At 39.5% G+C, this 18,027-nt stretch overlaps 2 protein-coding genes across 3 annotated transcripts in view; one reads left to right on the plus strand and one right to left on the minus strand.

The window, feature by feature from the left end:
* The window catches only part of hpgd (15-hydroxyprostaglandin dehydrogenase), a 30,975-nt gene extending 20,902 nt beyond the window's left edge, over window positions 1–10,073 (plus strand). The window contains exons 5-7 of the mRNA XM_059335001.1: window positions 418–494; window positions 618–781; window positions 9,283–10,073. Coding sequence (XP_059190984.1) covers window positions 418–494; window positions 618–781; window positions 9,283–9,406 — 365 coding nt within the window. The 3' untranslated portion in view covers window positions 9,407–10,073. The remainder of the gene's footprint in view (window positions 1–417; window positions 495–617; window positions 782–9,282) is intronic.
* Window positions 10,074–15,743: 5,670 nt separating this feature from the next.
* Window positions 15,744–18,027, minus strand: part of wdr17 (WD repeat domain 17) — a 48,389-nt gene continuing 46,105 nt past the window's right edge. For both annotated transcript variants that reach the window (XM_059334989.1, XM_059334981.1), the window contains 3 exons: window positions 17,639–17,706; window positions 16,160–16,257; window positions 15,744–16,061 (listed from right to left, as the gene is read on the minus strand). In XM_059334989.1, coding sequence (XP_059190972.1) covers window positions 15,942–16,061; window positions 16,160–16,257; window positions 17,639–17,706 — 286 coding nt within the window. In that variant the 3' untranslated portion in view covers window positions 15,744–15,941. The remainder of the gene's footprint in view (window positions 16,062–16,159; window positions 16,258–17,638; window positions 17,707–18,027) is intronic.

Consider the following 18,027-nt stretch of genomic DNA (forward strand, 5'->3'; position numbering starts at 1 on the left):
ATCTGCAAATGAAACTTTTGTCTCAGTGGGTGAGTGTCTATGACTGAAGCGGGTCTTGATATTAGCAATCTCGAGCTTCAGTTCACTCTCATTGAAGCGAAGCATCATGTTAAATATTCCACTGCTGCTAATCTTGGGCAGTCCTCGAATCACAGTACTCGCAAAAAATGTCTTTCATCGAAGAGGAAAATATTGCAGACAGCAGTGCATGCTGCCTTATATACAGTACTTGTGGGTCCATATGTATGGCATGTCCTGGTATGGCAGTTGGCAAAACTGTGCTTAACTGGAAGAAAATATATCTGAATGAGTTCACTAGATGGTGAAGTGAAAACAGGGTCAATGATTGTTCTTTGCTCTGCTTTACTGCTGCTAACATGTTTGTTCCCTTGTTTCCTCTTGTTCCATCTAATTCAGCCTTCCTGCATTCTCCTCATCAGCCTGTCTACACTGCTACTAAACACGGAGTCATTGGCTTCACTAGAGCTATGGCAGTAAGACACACACACACACACACACACACACAGAAAGATTAAATAAGACTGTGAAAAAAAGGCTTTATTTAGCTTCTATAGAATTGGATGTTGCTTGAGAACTAATTGAAGATCTTCTTCCAGGACGCTTCCTCTCAGGGTGATTACGGTGTTCGTATCAACGTCCTGTGTCCAGCTTTTGTTGACACTCCTCTGCTGCACTCAGTGGAACATGAGGACAACATGGGCAAGTTTGTCAAGTTCAAGGACGACTTCAAGCGCAGCATGAGCAAGTTTGGAGTTTTACAGTAAGTTAGCTCACATATATATCACTACTGTTTTTTTACCCAAACTTGTCTATACCAAGGCCATCTAAACAGCCCCCCCCCCCCCCCCTTTGCAAGATGCCTTTAAAAACCAAGGGCAGTGTGTAGCAACAGTTAATATGTTCTCCACAATAAAACAAGCTTGTTCATTCATTCATTATCATTAACCGCTTATCCTAAATACTATGAATACTAGAATAAAAACCAGAGTTGATGACAGGATCAAACACAATCACAAGATCACATTTATGTTGGTTTTTCTTTGTTTCTTTTTGGTTCAAAATGTTGATCCAGTAAGTCAGAATAAAAATCAATTATTATCAGGTCATATATAGGTGAGGTTGTGCGTTGTGAATTCGTGTTTCATGAAATGTGCTTCTGTCAGAGGACATTCAGATCTGGGGATTCCTGTTTATGAACTGATTTGCTATGTGGCCCTCTTCAAACAACTTCAGTTAAAATGTGTGATCTAAAACATTCAGAGCCCAGCCAGTGTCTATCTGACCTTTTTCTCTCTGTGTTCTGATTACATTCTTATTTCACACCAGTGGCCTACAGCCCACTTGGCAACCAATGATACTTTATCTGACAAAACCTGACAAGTGTTTATTTGGACACGTTCTAGGTTGGACTGAACCAAAGCACGGACCCAAATGCTCTTGTGCTACACATAACAGAACAGCTATGAAAGAATCTGATAAAATATGTGTGGAAGCTTTCCATTACTTAACTATGGGGGCTGATTACAGTTAGTAATGAGCATCAATTTGTTAATGTTCCATACCAGTGTGATCAAAAAGTGAATCTACAGCTCAAGCAGTAGAAGTTGAGGCTAGATGATTTCCTGATCACTCACTTACAGTCTCTCTAAGTAAGGGTGGTAGCAGAAGAGATGCATCACTAAGTCTCTTTCTGAGTTTGTGTGCACCAAGGTTATAATAGTTTGGGATTTTTCATTAGTTTTAGTTTTTATTTCGTTGTCAATTTTTGTTTTCAAATTTAGTTCATTTTAAGTCGTTTTTAGAGTGAGTTTGCTAGTTTGAATTAGTTTTTATTTTTGGGGAAATGCTTAATTTAGTATAGTTTTTATTAGTTTTAGTGTTAGTGTTAGTTTTTTTGTAATGGGGTATTTGTTGGGTGCCAGATTCAATAAGGTCACAATAAATGTTCCTTTATTTCCTTTGTCTGATCCATTTCAGCCCCAATAAGTTTATTAAGTCATAAAACCAGATAGATGAAATAGGTTTCATATCAACCAAAAAGGTTTATGTATGAAAAAAGTTGACAGAGACGAAAACAAAGGACATTTTCACTATAATTTTAGTTAGTTTTGTAACCACAAAATACAGTTTCAGTTAGTTAGCATTTTTTTTAACCCATAAGAACCCAGACCCAGTAATCCGTAAAGGAAAATTATATTAAAAGGGATACACCACAGACCAAGTGAACCACATAGAACACATTTTTTATGTTTTTAAAAATTCTACCCCTAAATGTCAAAGATCTGTGATATGACATATATGTTACATTGGGCATTTATGGTATTTATGTTTATGATATTTCTTATTTTAAAATAATAAAAAAAACTACTTTATTTTCAGTAACAAAATAAGAATAAATCAACTAGAAAATTTCCTCTGGGGAAATTTTGAAAGGGCCACGGGGGCTACTGCCGGTGTGTGTGTGTGTGTGTGTGTAATTAAAATCACATCAAAGATCAAAGGCAATCAGATCAAAGCAATCAACAGAATTAACTGACACCTGTTAATGAAAGAGTGACAGCAGCCAGAGGTGGACTGGAATTTCTGGCCTCGAACAGAAAGCATTTTTGGCAAAACCATAATACCTATCATTGATCCGACTTCACTTTGAGCGTCCTGAGTTCTTCCTGAACGTCTACATATGATTTTTTTAAAGAAAAAATTAAAAAATAGCTTTGTTAGAGCGATCTAAAAAAACTGTTCCATCTTTCCTTTTTTCCGAAATCTTCCTGCGTTTTTAATATGGGACCCAATGAGGCTGTTGGTGGTGTTGGTGCCGCATCTGTGCGTCCTGCGCCCAAACTATAACTTACAGCTTTACCAGAGGATTGTGAGGGAGAAGACACATTTTCCTACATTTCTATGTATAAATTATTTCTGTAGAGTGGAATTTGCGGCCTGGAGCGCAGGTCACGCACTGTGACACGAACATTTCGTGCAATACACACCCATTATAATCTCAGAATTTCTCCAAAAACGATCATGGTCATTGAACAGGGATTGATAAAAAACTATATGACCTATCGAAACGTGGATTAATACACCAATAAACAAGACTTGTGTCTACTGTTTAAAGTTTAAATGGAGTCTCTAGGTGAAATTATGCCGGAGAAGTAGACGTTTAAAAATCTCCAATTATTGTTCTTTTTCGCTCATTTTTTGTCGGCCGTCCCATTCATTTCAATGCAAAATTTTGGGCAGTTATATTATTGTTTATAATATATATAATATAATATTATAATATTGTTTTTGTCGTATTCTGTAGAGAAAAATAATTGCACACCGATCTCGATCAAACCGCACGTTTTGATATATAATTTGTCCTGCAGCTCTTCAAGTTGTAGGACTAGTAGCGGGAAGAAATTGCGTCCGGAAGAGGAAGAAGAAAAAATTCACAGTATAACAGTTATAGTCGCCCCGAGCACTGGTCCCTACAGCTATTGCTGTATGGGACCAGTGCTCGGTGCGACTCGGTAACCATTTGCCTTTTTGTTTGCATCTCCATAACATATATCATAATTGTGACTTTATTTTGTTCAGGAAATATGGTCAGAACAAGTTAAATGCCATCCATCCATCCATTTTCCTCTGCTTATCGGGGGCCAGGTCGTGGGGGCAGCAGGCTAAGCAGGGCATTCCAGACGTCCCTCTCCCCAGCCACAACTTCCAGCTCCTCCTGGGGGTTAAAGTTAAATGCAATACAGGACACACTATTAACAGATTAGAATTGTTAAATGGGTTTAAACTTATCATCGTAACAAAAAATATGCTTTTTGAAATTAGCTACTTTTTCACATTTCTGTTTCCAGTCACAGCCACAAGTTGGAGAAGTCACTTCTCACACCAGGGTGTTGAGTTTGTGTCACTTAGGGATTTAATGAGTTAAGATGAAGCATAAAGCTGAATATGGGAGATTCCAGAAGATTTAAAGTGTTTGTTACACGGGTGTCACCATGGCTTCTTATGGGTTAAAAACTCTTGTTAGGGGCCGAGCACTAACGGTGCGAGGACCCTATTGAAATTGGTGCGTTTCTTATTCTTATTTTTAGGAAAAAGTAATCGCCTTTTTGGGGGTTTTATCATATTCAAAAACTCACCAAATTTGGAATATACATTAATCTCACGTGAAATTTACGTATTCTGGTATTCGCGGGAATGGGCGTGGCAAAATGACTCAACAGCGCCCCCTTGAAAGTCAAGAAAATTCAGCCCCTCGCACAGGAATGTCGTACAGACACGCAATTTGGTACATACATGTATCATGGCAATACGCACCAAAAAGTCTCAAGAACCCATACCCTAAAATTTACAGGAAGTCGGCCATCTTGGATCAAAAATGCCGTTTCCTGCTGTTTTTGCCCATTTCCATGCCGCATACTTTAACGAACTCCTCCTACAAATTTCATCCAATTGACTTCAAACTTGGTCCGTACCATCACAAGGCCTTTGGGATCAAAAGTTGTATAAATCTTTACCGACGGTCACCCTATGTGGGCGTGGCATGGCGGCAAAATATGGCGTCTCGCCATAAAACACGAGATTGTTATAACTTTTCCATTCTTTGTCCAATCTGCTCCAAACTTCTCATGCTTCATCAGAGTCCAGCCCTTAATACTTCTACATAACAATATTTCATAAAGCCCCGCCCCTAATGCTTAATCCACGCCCCCTTTCATCAAATGACCACGTTGCATACTTTCTGCCTGTCACACTATGTGGGCTCGGCATGGCGGCAAAATATGGCGTCTCGCCATAACACACAAGACTGTATAACTTGACCATACATTGTCCAATCTGTCCCAAATTTCACACACGTGATTAGGGTCCAGCCCGGAACACACCCACATTTCAATATTGACACACAGTCATAGCGCCCCCTGCTGACATCAGCAAGTAACATGTTTTACACCTAGCCCCAGCAGTAGGTTACACGTAGAGACACGAAATTTAGTACACACGTGCTTCATGTGGAGACGCACCAAAAAGCCTCTTGGACCCATACCTCAAACCCAACCGGAAGTCCGCCATCTTGGTTTGAATATCGCACTTGTCATTGTTTTTGCCAATTTCCAGCTCGCATAATTTAACGAACTCCTCCTACAGATTTTATCCAATTGACTTCAAACTTGGTCAGTACCATTACAACGACTTTGGGATCAAAAGTTGTATAAATCTTTACCGACGGTCACACTATGTGGGCGTGGCATGGCGGCAAAATAGGGCGTCTCGCCATGAAACACGGGACTGTATGACTTCACCATACATTGTCCAATCCGTCCCAAATTTCACACACGTGATTAGGGTCCAGCCCGGAACACACTCACGTGTCTATATTGACACACAGTCATAGCGCCCCCTGCTGGCTACAGCAAGTAACATGTTTTACACCTACTTTGAGCTGAGTAGTAGGAGACACGCGATTTGGTACGCATAGGGACTGGGCCTGTGTCCTCCCCCGACGGCTCCTCCCCCGACGGCTCCACTCTGCGAGGGCCCGTTCAGTACTGCTTGCAGTCCTAGTTAGGGACCGAGCACTAACGGTGCGAGGACCCTATTGAAATTGGTCCATTTTTTATTATTATTAGGGACCGAGCACTAACGGTGCGAGGACCCTATTGAAATTGGTCCGTTTCTTATTATTATTCTTCTCCCAAATGAATCGCCTTTTTGGGGGCTTTATCATATTCAAAAACTCACCAAATTTGGAATATACATAAATCAGATTTGAAATTTACGTATTCTGGTATTCGTGGGAATGGACCTTGCAAAATGACTCACTAGCGCCCCCTCAAAAATTTCAAAACATCCTCACAATATAGGTTTTTTTCACGTAGACACACGAAATTTGGGACATACATGTATCATGGCAAGACGCACCAAAAAGTCTCATGAACCCATACCCTAAAACATACAGGAAGTCGGCCATCTTCGATCGAAAATGGCGTTTCCTGCTGTTTTTGCCTATTTCCATGCCGCATACTTTAACGAACTCCTCCTACAGATTTCATCCAATTCTCTTCAAACTTGGTCCGTAGCCTCACAAAGCCTTTGGGATCAAAAGTTGTATAAAGCTTTACCGCCGCTCACACTGTGTGGGCGTGGCATGGTGCCAAAATATGGCGTCTCCCCATAAAACACGAGATCGTTGTAAGTTTTCCATTCTTTGTCCGATCTGGTCCAAACTTCTCATGCTTCATCAGAGTCCAGCCCTTAATACTTCTAAATGACAATATTTCATAAAGCCCCGCCCCTTATGCTATATCCACGCCCCCTTTCATAAAATGACCACGTTGCATACTTTACATAACTCCTCCGACAGATTTCACCCCATGGACTTCAAACTTGGTCAGTACCATCACAAGGGCTTTGGGATCAAATGTTATATAAATCTTTACCGCCTGTCACACTATGTGGGCGTGGCTTGGCGGCAAAATATGGCGTCTCGCCATAACACACAAGACTGTATTACTTGACCATACATTGTCCAATCTGTCCCAAATTTCACACACGTGATTAGGGTCCAGCCCGGGACACACCCACGTGTCAATCGTGACACACAGTCATAGCGCCCCCTGCTGGCTACAGGAAGTAACATGTTTTACACCTACCACAAGCACAGTGGTAGGCGACACGCAATTCGGTACGCATAGGGACTGAGCCAACAGCGCCGCGTCTGATGTGCCCTCCCCTGATGGCGCCTCCCCCGGCGGCTCCACTCTGCGAGGGCCCGTTCAGTACTGCGCGCAGTCCTAGTTAGGGACCGAGCACTAACGGTGCGAGGACCCTATTGAAATTGGTCCGTCTATTTTTTTTTTTTTCTTCCTAAAAGTAAATCGCCTTTTTGGGGGCTTTATCATATTCAAAAACTCACCATTTTTGGAATATACATACATCTCCACTGAAATTTACATATTCTAGTGGTCTCGGGAATGGGCGTGGCAAAATGACTCAACAGCGCCCCCTTGAAAGTCAAGAAAATTCAGCCCCTCGCACAGGAATGTCGTAAAGACACGAAATTTGGTACATACGTGTATCATGGCAAGACGCACCAAAAAGTCTCAAGAACCCATACCCTAAAACGTACAGGAAGTCGGCCATCTTGGATCGAAAATGGCGTTTCCTGCTGTTTTGGCCCATTTCCACGCCGCATACTTTAACGAACTCCTCCTACAGATTTCACCCCATTGACTTCAAACTTGGTCAGTAGCATCATAAGGCCTTTGGGATCAAAAGTTGTATAAATCTTTACCGACGGTCATGCTATGTGGCCGTGGCATGGCGCCAAAATATGGCGTCTCACCATAAAACACGAGATCATTATAACTTTTCAATACTTTGTCCCATCTGGTCCAAAATTCTCATGCTTCATCACAGTCCAGCCCTTAACACTTCTGAATAACAATATTTTAAAAAGCCCCGCCCCTTTTGCTTTATCCACGCCCCCTTTCATAAAATGACCACGTTGCATACTTTACATAACACCGCCAACAGATTTAATCCCATTGACTTCAAACTTGGTCAGTACCATCACAAGGCCTTTGGGATCAAAAGTTGTATAAATCGTTACCGCCTGTCACACTATGTGGGCGTGGCATGGCGGCAAAATATGGCGTCTCGCCATGAAACACAGAACTGTATAACTTCACCATACATTGTCTCAACTGTCCCAAATTTAACACACGTGATGAGGGTCCAGCCCGGGACACACTCACAGGTCAATAGTGACACACAGTCATAGCGCCCCCTGCTGGCTACAGGAAGTAACATGTTTTACACCTACTACAAGCACAGTGGTAGGAGACACGCAATTTCATATGCATAGGGACTGAGCCCACAGCGCTGCGTCCGACGTGCCCTCCCCCGACGTGCCCTCCCCCGATGGCTCCACTCTGCGAGGGCCCGTTCAGTACTGCTTGTTATTATTCTTCTCCCAAATGAATTGCCTTTTTGGGGGCTTTATCATATTCAAAAACTCCCCATATTTAGAATATTCATTTATCAGATTTGAAATTTATGTATTCTGGTATTCGCGGGAATGGACCTTGCAAAATGACTCACTAGCGCCCCCTCAAAATTTTCAAAACATCCTCACAATATAGGTTTTTTTCACGTAGACACACGAAAGTTGGTACATATGTGTATCATGGGAAGACGCACCAAAAAGCCTCAAGAACCCATACCCGAAAACGAACAGGAAGTCGGCCATCTTGGATTGAATATCGCACTTTTCATCGTTTTTGGCCATTTCCAGGTCGCATACTTTAACTAACTCCTCCTACAGATTTTACCCGATTGACTTCAAACTTGGTCAGTACCATCACAAGGCCTTTGGGATCAAAAGTTGTATAAATCTTTACCGACAGTCACACTATGTGGGCGTGGCATGGCGGCAAAATATGGCGTCTCGCCATAAAACACGAGATTGTTATAACTTTTCCATTCTTTGTCCGATCTTGTCCAAACTTGTCATGCTTTATCAGAGTCCAGCCCTTAACACTTCTAAATAACAATATTTCATAAAGCCCATCCACGCCCCCTTTCATAAAATGATCACGTTGCGTACTTTACATAACTCCTCCGACAGATTTCACCCCATGGACTTCAAACTTGGTCAGTAGTATCACAAGGCCTTTGGGATCAAAAGTTGCATGAAGCTTTACCGACGGTCACACTATGTGGGTGTGGCATGGAGGCAAAATATGGCGTCTCGCCATAACACACGAGATTTGATAGCTTGACCATACATTGTCCAATCTGTCCCAAATTTCACACACGTGATTAGGGTCCAGCCCGGAACACACCCACATGTCAATATTGACACACAGTCATAGCGCCCCCTGCTGGCTACAGGAAGTAACATGTTATACACCAACCCCGAGCACAGTGGTAGGAGACATGCAATTTGGTACACATAGGGACTGAGCCAACAGCGCCGCGTCCGACGGCGCCTCCCCCGACGGCCCCACTCTGCGAGGGCCCGTTCAGTACTGCGCGCAGTCCTAGTTTTTATTTGTATTTCTATTTCCGTAAACGAAAATGTTTTTCAACTGTAGTTTTCATTATTTCATTAGTTTTCGTTATTTCGCTAGTTTTCGTTATTTCGTTAGTTTTCGTTAACTATAATAACCTTGGTGTGTGTCTGTGTGTGTGTGTGCGTTCCTCCTCTGTTTTCCATCTTTAATCTAATCCAATACCCAACTTCCTCTCTGTGTTTATCTCCAGGCCGTCGTTGATAGCGGAGGGCATGATGAGGTTGATCGTGGACACCAGTCTGAATGGAGCAGTGATGAAGATCACCTGCTCCAAGGGAATCCACTTCCACACCTATGAACCCATGTCTGCTTGAGCCTTCATATCACTCCACGCTGCTGCTGCTGTGGACAATAGTACAACGCTTTTCTGTCTGAATTCAACCCATCACAAATGGATTCCAGACATCTGGCTGACACCTGACTTAACATAAGAACTGTGTCAGAGCATCGTTTGGATTCTACAGGAAACACTGACCTGAACAAAGCGTGATCACTGAACACACAGGGATTCAAATAACACATGAATGCTCTCCAAATAAAAGTACCCTTACTGTTTTCCTCATTACATTAACAATTTGATAATAATCATAATTTTTAAGTTAGAAAGTTTAGTGTTTTTTCTGCTAGCCAAGATATAAATAATTGGCAAACCAAAGTCATAGTTTAATTTTTATAAGAAATATTTAACAGGCGGTGTGATCCACCTCAGCAATGACTGATGATGTAATCATTACAACTGTAAACATTGTTATTTAACAGGTGATTTATATGATTTGTGTAAAAATAAACCTCATGTGTTGATTTTTTGTAATGATATGATATTCTGTATTCTCTAATGAAAGTGAGACTACGTCGACATAAAGCCTTTTAGAAAGAAAACATTTTTGCATCTTTAGATTTTCCAGGTTATCTTTGCATTCATGGAGGACTCCATTCATAGTGGAAACATTTATAACTAACAATATTTGTTTTTGAGAAGCTGCTGCATCACTTTTTCTCATTTTTTTTCTAACAAAGACAAAAACATGCAACAAACTGCATCACACAAACGTTTGTTAATGAGCCTGACAGACAGCATGCCTGACCAAATAAATATAGGCTTAAATTAAATTAATCTAAGCTATGGTTGCCCTGTCGGTAAAACCTCTTTTCCAACAAAGTTGGAAGCTGTGCATAATTCCGAATTCCTAGTGTATATTTGCAAAAACAAACGATTTTGTGTTTTCAATGGAATATGTGGCAAAACGGTTTGAACATTCTGTTTTATTATTATTTTTTAAGGTCTGTCTGTGGTTGCACAGTAGCACAGGCCAAACATGTATGCCCTCAAAACAATAGCGGTTTGGTTGCATTTTTTGGAACAATTTCTTTTTTTTTTCTATTTAAATGCATTAGTAATCACAATCAAGATATTGATTAATACAGTTTTGAGAGAATTTAACGATTCATCAGTCAAGAATAAATCACATTGTTACAATCACTTCATGGAAAGAGGTAAAAAATATTTTATTCAAAATGTATGAGCAACAGTTTATATATGTGTGTGTGTATATATATATATACATATATATATATGTGTGTGTGTGTGTGTGTGTGTGTGTGTATATATATGTATATAAATATATTATGGCAAGCCGTTCAGGAAATTATTGTGGATTGAAAACATGAGAATAGATATTGAAACCTGAGACTATATATTAAAAGTCTGAGCATATATATTAAAAGTCTGAGAATATATAATAAAGGTTTTAATCGAAGATTTTAATATATATTCTCAGATTTTCAATACATATTCTCAGGTTTCAATATATATTGTATATATTTATATATATATGTGTGTATATATATATATATATATATATGAATAAATTATAAATGAGGGTTGGAATGTAGATGGACTGGTAAATCAAGAGCTTTGCATTCCTGCTTAGCTCCTTATTGACCACGGCCCAGTACAGCGCCTGCATCACTGCTGACAGCGCTACCACCCGTCTGTCTCACACTTCATTCTACTCTTCCTCATGAACAAGACTCCAAGATACTTAGTAGATACTTCCAGTCTTCAGACTTTGCAGACTCTTTAACTCCCTCCTTCTAAAGAATGACTCACAGCAGTGGAGAGAGCACTGAGGAGTCTGCAGACAGAGGTCTAAGCAACATGTTCCAGTTCTCCCTCAACACACTTCTGGGTTTGTATCTGTAAGGCATCCTCCCCACCTGATCCAAGTCACCACCAGGAGGGGTTCAGTAGACAGGTCTGCTCCTCTCTTCCTCATCTCAAGGTAATGGGTTAATGAGGCAGATGAAGAAATTCAGTTTTCTTTTTTTATTTTGATGATTTACATTTGGAACAACTAAGGTTATGAGGTGAAATTTAGCACAAATGAAAAGTCGGTGTATAAGCTAGAAAAGACACTATATTAAATGAAAAAACCCTGCACAAGGATCTCAGTGAAAAATATTTATGTGCAAAACCCAGTTGATCATTGGTGATGATGATAATATGGGTGGATGACTTGATCATGGCTGTCAGTGATCAAAAGGCACTGAATGTTGTCGAGGAGATGCTCACAGCAAAATGCAATATGAAAGACTTGGGCAAACATTTTCTTATTATCTGGTACTTATTTTGACCAGTGATAGATGTGTGAAAATGACATAAAAGAGAAACAAGTAGACAATACTTGAATAGTTTGACATGCATTATTGTAAACGTAGAGCGACAGTTGTGAACAAACACTAAACTTTACTGATGATGTAGAAACAGTAAACTGTCACACTTCTTAACTGAATTAACAACAGAAAATGGGCTGCTGTAAAACACTGAGCAGTACTGATGTTCAATTCTTTGTTACTATTTTCAGTCTAGCAGTATTCACAGTATTCACTGAACAACTCACCTTTGGTAACAATGAAAATGCAAAATATTTTGGTATGTAAAAAAACAGTTCAGGAATTGGGTCGCATCTTACTATTTTTCAGGTGGAACTCTTTTATATGCTGTTTGACTGCATCTAGTTAAGGTTTTAGTTTAGACATTTTATTTGAAGGGTGATTAATTAGTGAAAGTGACCAATACAATATATCCAAAGTTTGTTGTTTTTTAGTAAAACGTTTTGTATACTTTTGAATCCTTGAATAAAGATACATAGAAAACATTCAGATTTTGATGTCCTTATTAACAAAAGATGGACATTTCAGTTAAGAATCCAAACTTCCCTCAGCTCAATAGTTGTACTGTTGTGTGAGGCAATCCAGTCCTGCATTGGTTTTACTTGAATAAACTACCACTTATTCTAGTTATCACACCTGCAGTTATTGATGTGCCAATGAAGCCTCATGAAGCATTTTCTTTATTTTCTGAGCCCACTAGATGGAGCCCTTGGTTCATTGAAAAAGGCTCTAGCAATGGTAATCAAGTGTGTTTTCAGCCCTTTGTTGAACAGAGAGCTCCATCTAGTGGAGTCAGAAAATGCTTCATGAGGCTTCATTGGCACATCATTAACTGCAGTTACTGCAAGTTTGTCATTACTGTCAGATCTTTCAGAGTTGTCCCTGCTTTCTACCTGTAAATCATTGCTTTTTCAGGGCACCCCTGCTTGAGGCAGTATTCAAGCATATACACCCTGTAAGCTGGATGAATTTCTTTTAACCTGGCAGGACAGTCTTAAAACATATAAGAAAATCCTCCGTAAAGCCAGATCAGCCTATTATTCGTCATTAATGGAGAAAAATAAGAACAACCCAAGATTCCTTTTCAGCACTGTAGCCAGGCTGACAGAGAGTCACAGCTCTATTGAACCATGTATTCCTATTGCACTCACTAGTAATGCTTTTATGAGCTTTTTCAATGAGAAAATTATAACTATTAGAAATAAAATTCACTACCTCCTGCCATTAACTGGTACTGAGGCATCCTTAAACCCTGGAGCCTTAGAAACGGGTACAAACCCTGATAAATATTTAGATCGCTTCGCTCCCATCACTTTCCAACAACTAACCTCAATGATTTCCTCATCTAAACCGTCAACCTGTCTCCTAGACCCCATACCGACAAGGCTGCTTAAAGAGGTTCTACCTTTAACGGGTACTTCTTTCTTAGATGCAATCAACTTGTCATTATTAACAGGCTACGTGCCACAATCATTAAAGTAGCTGTAATTAAACCTCTTCTCAAAAAGGTTAATTTAGATCCTGGCGTTTTAGCAAACTATAGACCAATATCTAACCTCCCCTTCATCTCTAAGATCCTGGAGAAAGCAGTCGCAAATCAACTTTGTGATTTTCTTCAACACAATAGTCTATATGAGGACTTCCAGTAAGGATTTAGAACTCATCATAGCACAAAAACAGCATTGGTAAAAATTACAAATGACCTTTTAATTTCTTCTGATAATGGACTTATCTCAGTCCTTGTCTTACTAGATCTGAGTGCTGCATTTGATACAATTGACCATCGTATCCTATTACAGAGACTGGAACATGTAATTGGCATTAGAGGAACGGCACTGGGCTGGTTTAAATCATACTTATTAGACCGTTTCCAGTTTGTTCATGTGAATAATGAATCCTCCGTGCGCACTGATGTTAACCACGGTGTTCCACAGGGTTCTGTGCTTGGACCAATTTTATTCACCCTTTATATGCTCCCTCTAGGTAATATAATTAGAAAACATTCAATTAACTTTCATTGTTATGCTGATGACACTCAGTTATATATATATATCAATCAAGCCAGGTGAAACTGATCAGTTAGCCAAACTAAATGCATGCCTTAAAGACATAAAAACCTGGATGGTCCACAACTTCCTAATGTTAAACTCGGAAAAAACAGAAGTGATTGTACTGGGACCCGAACACCTCCGAAACTCATTATCCAAAGACTTAATTAGCATCGATGGCATTACCCTGGCCTCCAATACCACCATAAGGAATCTCGGAGTTATCTTTGATCAGGATCTGTCATTTAACTCCCATATAAAACAAACTTCAAGGACTGCATTTTTTCACCTACGTAATATTACAAAAATTAGACACATCCTGTCTCAAAAGGATGCAGAAAAATTAGTTCATGCTTTTGTTACTTCAAGGTTAGATTACTGTAATTCCTTACTGTCAGGCTGCTCCAATAAATCCCTTAAAACTCTTCAGTTAGTCCAAAATGCTGCGGCTCGTGTACTAACAAGAACCAAGAAAAGAGATCATATTTCTCCTGTTCTAGCTTCTCTGCACTGGCTCCCTGTAAAATCCAGAATTGAGTTCAAAATCCTTCTTCTTACTTACAAAGCTCTAAATGGTCAGGCACCATCATATCTTAAAGACCTCATAATGCCATATTACCCTTCTAGAGCACTACGCTCCCAAAATTCTATGTTACTGTGGTTGTGGTTCCTAAAGTCCTTAAAACTAGATTGGGAGCCAGAGCCTTCAGTTATCAAGCTCCTCTCTTGTGGAATCATCTCCCAGTCTCAGTACGGGAGGCAGACACCCTCTCTTTATTCAAGAGTAAACTTAAAACTTTCCTCTTTGACAAAGCCTATAGTTAGGGCTGGCCGAGGCCTGCCTTGGACCAGCCCCTAGTTATGCCGCTATAGGCCCAATGTGTCGGGGGACACGATACACCGGGGCCCTCTTTCTCTCTGTCCCAATAATACATGACACAAGCTTTTATTTTCCCAGAATACTCGCACTTTTCTCTGCTCTCTCTTCACAGGGTGTGGAGCTGTGGTCCTGCTCCATCACTCCTGCTGGTCTCACTGCTGTGGATCTGGTTCGGCCCCAGATGGGAATGTTCCTCTCCTGGTCCACTCTACACTCACCATCACTACTGGCCAATGGTGGCGCATCATCACCTGCTGCTGTGCCCCCCCAACCCCCAAAGAACTCCTGCTCCTCTCTCTCTCTCTCTCTCTCTCTCTAATTTTGGGCTATATAAATAAAATTGATTTGATTTGATTTGATTTGTAAGAACCACCTGTAGGGTATTTACCGTTTTACAGTCCACAGACTAGTTTTAGACTTTTTAGCTACAGAAGCACTATGCTTTTTTTTTTAATAGCCAATGTCTTTCAACTTTTAGCTTTTAAATGTAAAATATTTAAAATTTAGTTCAAGCTAAAAAAATCTACAAGGTAATTTATGCTTGCACTTTCAACTCCCACAACCCCCCAAACTACTGTGCACAAGACATTCTTTCATTCAGTTCTTTGAACCAATAAATTTGATTAATTCTTTCTTATTTCTTAGCTTTTTTGTGCTAGTTTTAAATTTCAGTGCCCAGGTTTTTCGGCAGTGCACTGCAAAGCATTTACGTTTTAAGATCTTGGAGGAAAGTGTGTTCTATTTAATTTAGGTGTTTCTTTACTGTATTAGTGTATTTTTTACTATCTGCATGTTATTTTTTTTTATCAATATGAATGCAACACAGTGAGGACAAGTCTAATACAATTATGAAGTGGTTACTTTATTTCAGTATTTTCTTTCTTTCTTTCTTTCTTTCTTTTTTGTACAACAAAAGAAGAAGGACATTGAGATGTATACCCTGTATAGTTTAAAGAATTGTAAGCTGGAGAAAGGAGGGAATCCAAAATTAAGCCTCTTCACAACTGAAGCATGATGATTTTATTGGTTCATATCCCATTACAGCTAACCAATATCAAAATCTACCATTACCTTGAGCTTATTCAAAACTTAATCATCCTCACAGAATCAGAAACAGATGTTGACATCACCAAATTTGTTGGCTCAGTGAAATACAGTTGGCCGGTTTCCTGAAGTTCAAAAACATTTTCATTTTTCTTCCTTCCAATCAGTAAATCCTTGACCGGGAACGCCCTCTCTGTGTTTGTGTTAGAAGGGGTTGATGCGGAGTCCTGTTCCCAGAGGGGAGAAAGGGTTGACTTTTGCCCACATTAGAGCGTCATTAAGAGAGATTGCTGATTTACCATCCTCCAGCAAAAACACTGGACCCTATACAGAAAAAAGAAAACAACAAGAAAGCTCAAGTTGACCACACAAACAGTATTAGTGTAAATACACACAAAGCAATAAAATCCAGAGACATTCACCTGTATTCTTTGGCCAGTGAAACAGGACAGCTGAACATCTGAGTGGCTGGGCAGATTGGAGCCTGTCACATAATCAGCACCACACAAGACCAAAGCAGCTGAGAGAGGGAGCAAACATGTTTTAATGATTACACATGTTTTCATAATCCCCAGGTTAGTCCATATTTATCATAGAGCCAAGCTAGACAAAAATTAGTTATGCCTCCTCTGCAGCCACATTCATTTCAAACACAATCACAGCAGACTCTTTATTAGCGAAATTAACTGCCTCAGTTTCTGCTGCAGATGAATCCGTGTATCATTTGTTCTTTCCATTTTCAATTGGCAATCAAAAATCAAATAATGAAAACTTGACTGGTTATTTTGTTATTTTGTCTATTATAAATCTAAAAACGAAAAAAATGCTTGTTTTTTCATATTTCAATATGAGGCTCAGATCAAAAATACGAAATGGAAACCAAAAAACAAGCATTTTTTCATTTTTTGTGTTATAATAAAAACAAATGACAAAATAACCAGTCAATTTTTCATTATTTGATTTTTGATTGTGTATCATTTGTTCTCTCCATTTTCAATTGGCAGATTATTATGCCACCATCAGACCACTAACACAATCAACAGTCTGGGGTTTATGTTGCTGATCCCAGATGACAGTTGTTAGAAATAATCTGTTATTCTGTCTCTGTTATCTGTCTCTGTTAACGTACGTTTCTATCTATGCATGCGTAATTCACTATATATGTGTGTGTGTGTGTGTGTGTGTGTCCTCTCTGTGCATGCAAGATGCTTTGATACAATGCTGATACAGTGCTAATGTTGTTTTAAAACTATGATTAAACTAAATACATTTACTGCATCTGCTTAAACTTCCTCTGCCCTATTTAGAGTAAGATTCTATAATCACAAAAAGATATATTTTATGTTTTATGTTTAATTGTTTTGTTGCAAAATCTGTGTCTTCAATAATATCTCTGTAAGTCCTATCAAGGAAGGAGTTTGTGTTTTGAAAGTTTTGTTAACAGGTCAGGTTACAGACATGATGTGCTGAGCAGAAAGATAACTGTCTTCTCTGCTTGGTGACATGACGTGTCCATGTATGAAATAAACTGACAAATCAGCAGATCGAGGCGGCGACTTCTGGAGAGTTCTACCTACATTCTTATTAAACCTCTGTAGGATATAAAAAGGGTTCAGGGAAAGCAGACTGGTCCAGAATTCATTAACTGACCAGCCTAATGTCATGTCAGGGACGTGAAGTTTGAACCCAGAGACTCTGTAACTGCACAATTCTTGACATATTGTAATAAAATAAAGTTAAACTGAGAACTCAGACGTCTCCTGCTCATCATTCCCTATCAAACAATCGGCGCAGAGAAATAGGTGAGGATTTTGTGTTGGAGTCAGATAATTTAATTTGAAATGCATTTTTCAACAAGGTCTACACCAAAGTATATAAGCAGTGTTTTTAGTTATTTATACCTGATTCTGTTGGCTCTATTCTCCTCTGAAGGCAGCTGAACTCTTCTCTTTGACACTCTGATGGAGGACTGTTGAAAATACACAGACAGACAGACAGACAAGCAGATACAATTGTGAAGTTGTGTTCAATGACATAGAAAGAAAATTATACATTGTTGTCTACTGCCATTGGCCACGATGTTGATGCCAACCCATGCCATCTTAAATGCACAGCAAGCCTGCAGACACAGGGTGGGAGAGCAGTCAAGCTACACTGAAAAAAGAACAAACTTAATTTAATTGTTTCATTTGGTAACACCTAAATAAATTAAGTTCTTTAAAATTAATTTAAAATCAATTGTGTTAATCTAACTTATTAAATTAATTTGAAAGAACTTAATTCATTTAGG

The sequence above is a fragment of the Centropristis striata genome, chromosome 1, assembly GCF_030273125.1.
Source record: "Centropristis striata isolate RG_2023a ecotype Rhode Island chromosome 1, C.striata_1.0, whole genome shotgun sequence".
Lineage (NCBI taxonomy): Eukaryota > Metazoa > Chordata > Actinopteri > Perciformes > Serranidae > Centropristis > Centropristis striata.